At 34.9% G+C, this 11809-nt stretch overlaps 1 protein-coding gene across 1 annotated transcript; it reads right to left on the bottom strand.

Moving 5' to 3' along the window:
- Positions 1–426: 426 nt before the first annotated feature.
- LOC145640822 (uncharacterized) lies at positions 427–10188 on the bottom strand. The gene is made up of 2 exons (XM_081692059.1): positions 9446–10188; positions 427–709 (listed from the first exon to the last, which is right to left on the bottom strand). The coding sequence occupies exons 1-2, from the start codon at positions 10111–10113 to the stop codon at positions 682–684; spliced, it is 696 nt and encodes a 231-aa protein (XP_081548185.1). The 5' UTR covers positions 10114–10188; the 3' UTR covers positions 427–681.
- Positions 10189–11809: the final 1621 nt, after the last annotated feature.

Here is an 11809-nt window from a genome sequence, read left to right as displayed (position 1 = left end):
CAAAGCTAGCTTATAAACTTCGTTGAAAATTTTCTTTTTGGTGCCTGAGATTTGTCTAAATTCTACGGAGTACTTTCGATATCACTTGGACATCCTCACTATACACAATTGTTCCATTTGAGTACAGGAAAAACTGTAAAGATTCATGCATGCAACAAGATTAGGCGAGAGAGAACAACAGTAAGAAATCGAATCCTGTTATTCAGGGAGGGTTGATGGAGCAACCAGTATCTGAGTGTTTAAAACTCTCTAGAATCGCCTTCACCTGTTTCTTCTTTTATTAATAGTATTACTTATGAAAAGAGTTTTCATTAAATCCGGTGGTACATCTATACCCCTTGCACCAACACGGCCACACTAGATCTAATAGTGGCTAACCATCAGCCATTTAATGTCACTAAAATAGAATAGCAGTATACGAGTATGTGATATAACCTCTCCCTTTTTTGGATGGGAAATGGAGGCATAAGGCTTTACTTGAAAGGAAATAATTACACAAGTTTGCTGCAGTCCGATGGACAATACAGACCTTACCTCCATCCAAAAGACTCAAAACAAAAATAAAAATCGCACTCGCGAGCAGTGACAAAATCAATGGGATATCAAAACCAAAACTTAGACAAAGAGGTAATCCAGGTTTTCTTTAAGAAAATTTCGGAAGATGTGCAAGTCTCTAGTACCTCATTTTCCACTTGTATCTTGAAGACATCTGCATCAGCCAAATTTAACATATTAATTAGCATGATGATAATCGTGACAGCTTTAAGAACCACTGATCAATGATCAATCCTCAACTAGAGTAAGCAACATCAAAAATATCAACTTGTTCCATAAAATTTAAAGCTGGCTGTTTCTATCAAAATCAGGTGGTGGAATGTCAAGAAGAATAATCAAAATGAGGCACAACAACAAATATGGCTTAACAAATCACAAGGCTTAGAAATTTGACTAATCAACATCTTATCAGGTGATCTTAGTAATCTGCTATCTACAATATCAGAGAGAAAACTGCTGACACTTGCTATAGAAAGGAACGCTAAGAAGATCATAATGGAGTCAGCTACAGCAGATCTGGGATATAGTGTTGGAAAAAAGGTGGATAAAGCAAAGATTTCCCCTTGTCAATCAGCAAATTTACTAAATATGTATTTTTCTCCCATTTAATTTCATAACCAATAAGGTGAAAAGCTACCAGTAAATATTAATATCAGTTACATTTAAAACACATTAAAGCAATATTTGACGGAGTAATATAAAATAATTACAAGAAAAATGAATATGACTCCTGAAGTCCTCATGAATGGTGCCCCGTTTTTCGAATTTCAGGTGACAGAGAAGTCAGAAGAGGAAAGACCAAAAGAGAGACTGAATGTCAAATTTGGGGCAAGGTAAATTTATAGCATACAGAAGAAGCTTTCCCTTTATCAACATTGACTACTCATAAAAGACTTTTTTTTTTTTTAGGTCAGGGGTAGCATACTAGCATGCACCATTCCTAACCCCCTTGCTCTGAGCTAGATCCGACATTCATAGTTCACACCTAAGGCAAACCAAAGTCACATATGTAAATGTTAAAAGTTCACAATCCTGGGAAGTGAATTTGAACAAAGTATAAAATATCAACAATGCCAACCAACTAATTTAGATAAGCAGTATCAACAACGCCAATTAAATCATTTAACTAAGCAAAGCAGCGCAATAGGCTAACTGAACTTTGAGAGGCAGATTATCTTGAAACATTCAACCTTTCTTTATAGGCCACAAGACACTCTTAAGAAGGTAAGAAACAAAAATTCCAAGTAGCCTGTACAATCATAAAATTGCAACAAACCAAACAATGTTGTAAAATTTAATTTGAGGTCATATCTTGATTCTCACCAACAAAGAACAATTTCTTTTAGATCAGCTCTCTGCTTTCCGTTACAGTGAAGAACAAGGAAACTTCAGTCTAAGACTATAAATAGCCAAATTATATTGTAATTTATGTCACACAACATAGATTGGTTCTGTTAAATAAGGATACAGTTTCTTTCTCTTAGAAAATAAAGGCACGAAACAAGATTGCAATAAATGCTAAAGTGCAGATATCAAAAGCTGACCAATGCATCACAAAGGATGACTAATGGAGATCTTTATTGGTCAAGGAAGGCCCTGGAGGTACCACAACTTCAAGTGTTCCAGGGTGTCAATGGAATCATATATGCCAGAGTTGATTTTGCATTTTTGCATAAGGTTAAAAGCAAGTTTCTACGACTCCCCTAGTGATTATACAGGGATGAAAGTGGAGTGGTTGTCAATCATGTGGTAGAGTGCTGTGACGGATGCAAGAAATATTATTGAAGAACAACAAAATACACAGATTAATGTGGGTGAGAAGAAGGTTTTATTGATCTTGACTTCTTGAGGAAGAAAATACAGTTCAAAAAAAAAAAAGAAAAAAGAGAGAGGTAGGGTTAATCACGCCCTAACTAACTGGTGTAGGTATAGAAGCCTTAGAAGGGATTTATACAAGCTTGGAGGGGGGGGGGGGGGGGGGGGGGGGGTTGTTCTAGATTACAGAATGGCAAGTCATTTTCCCAAATTAAAGTAAACAATTACAAATAATACCCCCTCCAATGGAAAGTAATTCACTTAAATCTCTCCATCGCCCAACCAGGCAACCACCACCATTATCATCATCTATTATCACAACAACCCTATTGCTGCCATCCATACAACATCTGATACCTCTTGTCTCCCCCCATCCTTTTTCCTGGGCATGATAATCGAAATGTAACTACGGTTGACCTCCTTCTAACAATTGCATATTTAAGATACTATCTTTCATCTCCCTCTATAATAGGAGCTAGCAGTAAACACTAATCAATCAGTCCATCTGTCCCAAAAGATGGTCTGATTGAAATTTGTGGCTCGGAATAATCTGGCCATAAGCATTACTATCTTCAATCCAAATGATTGTCTGCTTTTGAATTTGTAGCACACAACAGATGAGTCGCATTTTGCAAAATGAACAGTCTTTCTGCACATTGGATAACCCTAGAAAGTCATCTAATCTCTGATGAAAATAAGTTTAGCGTCTCATATCTTAGTGAGAGAGACATACAGGAGAGAGATTGCAAGGAGTGGGTGAGGATGTGGAGAGGTGCTAGATAGAGGTTATCTATGACTGAGAGTGGCACATAGAAGATGGTTTTTTATATGGGGCAATGGGGTTAGTGTCATGGATCCACTTGAGGGTACGGGTACCGGTACGGGTCAGCCCACAAAGGTCTACACAAGGAGGTCCAAAGCACAAAAGAAGAGCAACTGTTATCAAGGAGAAAGTCAGCAAGAGGAGTCAATGACAGGGACAGCAAGAGAGGCCAACTACAACAAAGAGGATGAGGACAAGGCTAATTAAGAGGAGCTTAAGGAAAACCAGCAGCAAGTTTCTTCTTTGCTTTATTAATGTTTTGCTATTTTCGTGAATGTTCACATGTAGGAGTATTGTCTTGCTAAGTTAGCTTGAGTATAAGTAAGTAGAATTATCTTTAGGAAAGGCATCCAGAAAAGTTGTAAGGCAAACACAAGAGAGTTGAAACCTCAAGTTGCTTGGAGACTTGTAGCCTCAAGCTACTACCACTATCGCTTGTAATCTTTCGATTGATTCTATGAACAACCAGTCCTTCCGATTTGAGTGAATTTCGTTAATCAAACCCAGTCTATTACAGTTAGAGGTTAAGTGCCAGACACAGAGTGGCAGGGGAAACAAATCCACTCCTAATACAAAAACATGAGCACTATTCATCCGTCACATATTACTCCCTTAACTTGTACTTTAACTTTTTAACTCCAACCATGTCTCAAGGAACTAAATAAATATCTATGTTTGCCACTTTCCAAGGAGCCAAGAAAAAGAAAAAGACAATTTTGTTAGAAACCCAAGTCCAAGTAAACTTCTTTTTGGAGGTCTATAAGGCCCCAAAGAGCCAAGATACTTACATTCCACTATTTTTCTCAATAAGGAAATTTCACAATAAACTTGGGTTTATAGTTCAAATAATGTAACTAATAATTCAACAATTCTTAGCAGATCTAACATTATACTTCTCATTTAGGGGTCTTTTGTTTCGAAATGAAATGGTATGGTATGGAATCCCATACTAAGGAAGTATGAATTCAAAATCTCATACTAGTCTGAAATTGTTTGGGTAACTATTGGAATGAGTTATACATCTCATTAATGAAATGGATTGTAAATCTTCGAGGGCGAGGTCGATATGAGATTCTATAGTATTGGGGTAGAGATAGAACCCTTTAGTAAGAAATTCCATAATTGAAAAGCCTTTTAAACATTAAATATATAAAATGGACTTTGACTCAATTCCAAAAAGTCAAACCAAACAGCATCATTAAGCATTCATCATTAAAAAACACTTGTTTGCATGGGCACAAAAGAAGAAAATACCTTTATCAATAAATTAATCAAAAGAAGACCCCCTCCCATTCATCACCTATCCAAATCATGTCTTTTGAAATCAATTCAAAAACCTAACAAAGTCCCTGGGATTTTAACTTGAACATTAAACAAATCAACAATAAAGTAAATATCAATATACGATGTATATAAATATATATATGCAATTTTTCTAAAGGTATCCCAATTATAAAATAAAATCATTAAAATAAGGGTAGAAAAGTTAAATCACTTAATAAATAAATAGGTGGTAGTACGGATTTGCAAAATTTACGTTGTTATCATTATCCTGATGCAACCCTCAAATTAACTAACATATTTAAGACATATGGAGTATAAATGAGCTTCCATTAACTATAATTTGCAACAAAGGGGAGTTTCACGAACTCCAAGGCAAAACTTTTAAGGAGGTTTAATTAAAAGTAAGGGTATGTAATTAAGGTGGAAGAGAGAGAGAGAGAGAGAGAGAGAGAGAGAGAGAGAGAGGATAATTAATCCAAGATAGCTATCCACAATTAAACACCCGCCTTTACCACCACGACTCGCACCCAACCACCCACATCGCCTATGCCACCCACAAAACCCACCACCCATAACCAGTGGCAGATACAGGATTTACTTCCAATCAAGGGTAGCACGTACGAGTAGTTTAAGAAATTTAAAACATAAATTAATACCGGACTTTATTTTAGTGATTTGTATTGAAAAATTCCCCAAAAACAATAAGCAAAAAAATAAACCGAGTGATTTTTTTGGATGCAATTTGATGTGTTAGTACATTGTTGTGCTCCTTAATTATTGACAATGTGATATTGGACATGGATACATTTGACTAAAAACTTATTAAAAAAAGATATATTATACTTATAAAAAACAATTACAATATTGTATAAAAAAAATGCACAAATGGTGTTGATACTACATCCTCTGTTCTTTTTTTTTATTGCACCATAAGTGGTTTCACGCTTGCCAATGCATTACTTGGCTATTAATATCTTTAATTATACTTTTATAAAAATTATAAAAAATTGATATTTGAAAGTAGATTTCGAGACGAATATAACTAGATCCCACATGACTATGTTTTTCCTAATGGATAAATCTCAAAAGATGGTCAAAGAAGATTAAGTGAATAGTGTAAAAGTCCTTATGGTGCAATAAAAGAAAAACGTAGGAAGTAGTAATTTTGTACTTCAATTTGTATTTTTTTTTAAAAGACAATTCGTATCTAAATTTAGCATTACAATTAATAAATACTCAATAATTCGTAAATAATTTGTGAAAAATGCAAAAAAAAATATAATCATCTTTATTGATATAAGTAATGGAGAAATTTAAATTACTTTTAAATCCTATGAATGCTTTTTTTATTCCTGTACGTAGTAAAAGAAATAAAGTTCAGGGGGAAATCGATCAGGATAGTTAAAGTGTTTACAAAGGGAAAAAAAAACAATGTAAAATAAAGAAGTGGGGTTTGAACCCCTAACCTGGGGCACAATCAAAACTTTAGCTAATTCTCCTTTTAGAGCAAGTTTAGCCTTAAGAATTAGATGTGACATCATTTTTGGTGGTCTCCATTAAAAAAAATGTCATCAAATTCTTGTTATGACTCACTAAGATTTGCCCAAGTTTATCACTTTAGCCCTAAGACTCAAATATATGACATTATATGTAGAAAAGTGTAAAAAAAAAAAAAAAAGTTAATAAAAATAAAATTGAGGTAGGTCCCAATATCAAGTCTTAAGTTGAGTCTTGAAAAATTTCTAAGACTCAACTTGAGATTTGCTTGAGATTTAAAAAGAAAAATTTGCTTGAGATTTAAAAAGAAAAATGGGGAAAGTCTTAAACATAAGCCTTAAGACTCAAGATGATGATATAAACTTGCTCTTACCACTGTAGCAATTGTAGGCATTTAGTATTAGTTTGCAGTTTTAGAAAATTTATATCAAATTTCTGCAACCCCTTGTTAGTTGTTACAACATAGATCCATCACTGCCCATAACTCACCAACCCCAAGATGATGAAGGAGGAGAGAGAAAGATAACGAGGAAGATGAAGAAGATGGATGTGGAGAAATTTTATGATTTTTTAAAGATTAGATAAGTTTAAATAAATTAGATTAGATTAATTTTTAATTAATTATGTTTTAAGTATGTAATTGAGGTTATAAAAAAAAGTAAAATAAAGTTTTGGTGGAAAAAAGTTACTATATATGGAAAAAAAATTGATGCACATAATAGCTAGCATCCATTTATAGATAATAGTTAACGGAGGAAGTATAATGAAAGTTTTAAAACCTTGGGATTACCTTATTAACCTATATACCCTTCAGTATATTACTAGGTTACGCATAAATAATAACCTCCCATTTGAGCAACAGGGAAAGTATAAGCAACCAAGAAGTTGAATTATAGTCTAGGTTCTTCATGTAGTGATTTTATGATCTATACCTAAAACCCTCACATCTATATTAATTTAGTTAGGCATTACAATAGCTATATTCTAACTCATGCAATCGTCAGTTTCCAAATCAAATAACAATCTAATTACCCATCACGTCTGACATACTAAATCAAAATTAGCAAAAAGTATATATCTTCCAATGACCTTAACAGTAAAAATAATACAGAATTTATTAAAATTGTTTAAGGTGATTAGGTGAACTCGGCAACGATGATACTACTAGAGTAATAGGACACCATCCAGACGGGGCTACGATTCCTATTACCCAATATCACAAAATTGAAAGGCATTTTCATCAAGATATGGCGAAAAAAAAATAAGGGTAATACTTCATCCAATTTTTGATGAAACACCTCTCTATTCATGCTTGCCAATGCATATATTCCACCATTAATTTCTCTAATTAGCAATAAGTACAAATTATAAAACTATGTATTTTAGAAATATAAATTAAGACGATTCTAAATTTCTAACAAGATCTCACATGGCTATATTTTCCATTAAGTATAAAAACTACTCATAAATCTCCAAAGATAGTGAAAGTAGAGTATGTAAGTAGTGTAAAGATCCAAGTGTTTCATCTTCTAAAAAACAGGCGGGAATATTGATCAAAAAGCCCTAATCAGTGTTATGACCTTGTGCCTCGTATAAAAAGCACTCACTGAAAATTCTGCGAAAACTCTAGAGCATAATTTAGATAATTAAATGCAAAAGAAAATTGCCATCGTCAATACAATCCAAATCAAGGTTACTCATTCATTGTATACAATTTCCATTGATGTGGAAGAACTTCAAAGAGAAGAAGTGATGAGGAAAGACTCAAAAGAGGAGAGAAGATGACCCATCTGACAATTTGGCTCAAGGTGGAGTGCTGGCACAATTCAAGAATGTTCCAATTGACTAGTTGGATGGGCCAAGAGGGAATGCCGGAAAACAAAAGACCCAAATGAGAAAAGCTTTAAAAGTTAAGAGTGCTTTGTTTATGAGTTACATTGAGTGGTTGAGAAGTTTCGTATCATTAGAAAAACTAATGCAAGGGTTTGGAATAAGTCATACCTAAAATGCCACACTTAATACCACATGTTCAATGGTCAAGAACTAAAGATATCCCTCTTTTAGACATTTCCTCAAGTCTCAATCCTTGTCTTCTCTGATTCCCTCCTCTGCCACCTATTCAACTATCTGAGCTGCACTGCTACCACCTCTAAAACAGACCTTTGGCTGTCAATTTTGATTAAAAAAAAAAAAAAGAGTTCCAAATTCAGAACTTGAATGAACAGTATCGACCACTAGTGGACTAGTGGTGTAAACCAGAGATGCTGTATGAACTTCATGGTTTGCAGATAGGTGTTGTTGTTGGATAGGCTGAGTGGACCCTTTTGTAGTTTTGTCGGAATTCTAAATAAAGTGTGGGAGAAATTGGCAGCAGCTGCAGTAGTAGAGATGGAGCAGCAGACTAACAGAGTACTGAATTACCATTAGGGCGGTACCGTATTGGGAAATGAAGTAGTAGCAGGTGTGAAAGTTAGGGTAGGGGGTGGTACTGGGGAAGCAATGGTTATGGTAGAGAGGAGGAGAGAGGGTAGTCGTGGAGGGGTTGCTATTTTATTCAATTTCCTTTTCTGTAACAATAGGTCAAATGGATGATTCGAAAACCACCAAGATAAACATCATCTTTTTGTCGGTAAGAACAATTGTTTTAAGATGTAATCATGAGACTTCACTGAATGAACTTCATCTAAGAGCTCTGTGTGGCACCCAAAGGTCCTAAAATCTTCACTTTGCTTCCATTTAATGTCTCGTCACTAGCTAAGCGACATGACTCAGTAACTCCTCTATTCCCTATCCCCCATCCACCCAAACCCCAAGAAGAAAAAAGAGATAAAAAGGAAATCTTACTTTTCGATTGAGAAAAACTACTGCAGAAGCAACTACTTCAATCGTTACTTAAGCTATTATCAGCATCTTAGCAGCTTAGTTAGATGCATTTCCTATTTTCCTCAAGGTTGCTGGTTTACTAGCAAGTTTGCAATTTATCAAAATTGTTCTCATTAAGCATCAATCATAACCTCAAGAAAACATTTTCATTTGCTAATCAGATTCTACTAGCTAAAGCTTACATCTTAATGGGCTACACATCGTACCCTCGAAACAACCAAGTATGATTGCCGCAAAATAATAGCAAGACTTCAACCAATGGCAATCCGAAATCAGGATTACTACTACTAGTATCCTCCACATTTTTGCTCCATAGTATTATTTTTGAAACAAGCAAAGATAACAACATTAATCAGAGGCTCATCCTAGTCATCACAAACACTTGCATATTGTAACCAAACATCCATTCCACAGGTATCAATCAACTCAAATACTTGCATTTTTAATACCTAACACATTCACTTCACATTCATCACTCAACTCAATTTGTCCAATTAATTCAGGACTCACACAACCATACAAGAATAGCTACAAAATAAACAAATAACTTAAATCAACATGAATATATAAACAAACATGACAAATTACCTCGGCGAACCGGCATTTCGGCTTTGATGAAGAATCCGACTCCCAGGCGAATCACCCCCTTCAATCAACTCCCTCAAACCCAAATTCTCCACCTTCTGCTCACTCTCCTCTTGCTCCTCCTCCACCTCCACAACCACCTCCTTCTCCTTCTTCTCTCTCTTACCTTTACCCATCAATCTCTCAAAGTAATTCCCATAAATATACTCAGGAGTATACCCATTCTCCTCATCAAACAGCATAATATGACCATGCCATTCCCAAACCCGATAATCCGACCCGTTTTCCTCATGAAACCCAACACAAACATGGTGCTCTCCAATCGCAACAGCTTGCCCTGAATTGGGTTTCAAGGTCTCCGTATTCCCACCAAGAATAACCTTAATAAGCTCCTTTTCAAGCTTGGATTCTTCCTTGGAAAGATGGGTTTTGGCGTCGCAACCATCGGAGAAGTCACCATCATCGTCGTCGGAGAAAGAGAAGTCGGAGAGACGGCCGCCGTTGGTGGCGGCGTCGAGGAGAAGGTCTTCGAAGGATTGAGAGAGAAGAGGGTGGTTGTGTTGAAGAGAAGGTGGTTGTTGGCGGAGTTGAAGACGACCCATTAGAGATTGAAGGAGGAGATTGTCGAAGTTTGGGGTGGTGGTGTTGGTGTTGCTGAAAGGGGAGCTCATCTTCGGTTTTGCGTTGGGGTTTTTTGGGGGTTTTGGGTTGAGAGAGAGAGAACAGAGAAAGAAAGGGGATGAAATATGGAGAGATTTTAAATTAAATTAAAAAAAAAAAAAAAAATTTGTTTGAATTATCTATTATGCCAAAAAAAAAAAAAAAAAAAAAAAAAAAAAAAAAAGTTTTGAAAAAATTATAAACATTTAGAAATTCATAACAAAATCTTTGAGTTTGTGGAGGAGTGACATTGCTTCCAATCTCATATTCCTAATGTTTAAGCATCAAACGGTCAAACCACGTGAGTTTCATTTGGTTGAGTCCCTTTTTCTTACCATTAACAAAAAAGTTTAAAGTATTGTACCAAAATCAAGAATTTCACAAGATCATTGTGGAAATTATTGTCAAATATCCGGCACGACGAGCCACTTGTGGGCCGTGGGATGTGCCGTGAACAAAAAATTAAATCCGACATGGGCACGACGGGTGGCACGGTCGCCGACACGACCCGTGGCACGGCCCATGCCCAATTATAATTAACTTATTTAATTAAGTTTATTTGTATAGACTTATTTATATAAAATTATTTAATTAAATAAACTTATTTAAGTAATAAATAATATAAACTTATTTAATTATGTTTATTTATATTAAATTAATTTATTTAATTAAGTTTATATAAGTAATGTATGTTTAAACTTAAATATAAATTATTTTTATAAACTTAATTAAATTAAAGTTGTTCAAAAAATAATATATTAACATTAACATAAACATTATTTATATAAACTAAGTTGTTAAAAAAAATATGTATCGATTTTTTTATAAACATATATATTTATAAAATAAAAAAAATGGGCTAGCCCGCAGCCCGGCACGGCACGGCCCGCCAGGCACGTGGGTCGTGTCGTGCCGTGGACTGGGGTGTGCCAAAATTTGGCACGGCACGAGCCTCACCTAGGCACGGCACGATGCCCACGTTTAATAGTATTATAGTTTTAAAATGAATTATTAATTATAGAGGTTTTTTTTTTTTTTTTTTTTGAATTATATAATTTTTTTGAATGTAAGTATATATTATTAAAACCACCTATAATAAGAGAAAATCTAAGTTGATCATCAAGATTAATGAATTTCGTTAATCTGGTGGCAAATTGGTAAATAAAATGAGTAATGTTCATTATTTTAACAATTAATTTGCCAAATGTACTTTTACTTTTAGGCACTTGCATGAAGTGACATTCGCCTATTGTTTCTTACTGTTTGGCTACAAGTTACGAAAAAAATGGATGCCAAATTTCTTACTTCATCATTAGTGGAGAAAGCTCACAATTAGTAGAAGGGAATCTCCTTGACCTTCTACTTAAGGTTTTCATGTAAATGGCAGCAAATCTGCCACAAAAAGTGGAGTTGGTATCGGTGGAGACAAAGAATGAAGATGAAGGTGTTTGTGTACCAATGTTCGAAATAGTGGTGTTGGAAATGGAAGAGGATGACGGTGAGCGGGAGGATGAGGAAGAAGAAGGTGAAGGTAGTTGAAAGAGGAAGAAGTCGATGACAGTAGGTGGATGGAAAAATGACGGAAGGAAGAAGATGGAAAGAATGACAAAATTAGCCTTCATTTGGTTGATAAAATGACCATTTTTAAAAAAAAAAAAAAGAGCTATCAAATAAATTGAAAACAAACAAATACAACATATGTCAACC

This window comes from Chenopodium album, chromosome 7 (genome assembly GCF_948465745.1).
Source record: "Chenopodium album chromosome 7, dcCheAlbu1.1, whole genome shotgun sequence".
Lineage (NCBI taxonomy): Eukaryota > Viridiplantae > Streptophyta > Magnoliopsida > Caryophyllales > Amaranthaceae > Chenopodium > Chenopodium album.
Note: the sequence above shows the minus strand (reverse complement) of the source record. Positions and strands in the feature narration are given on the sequence as shown.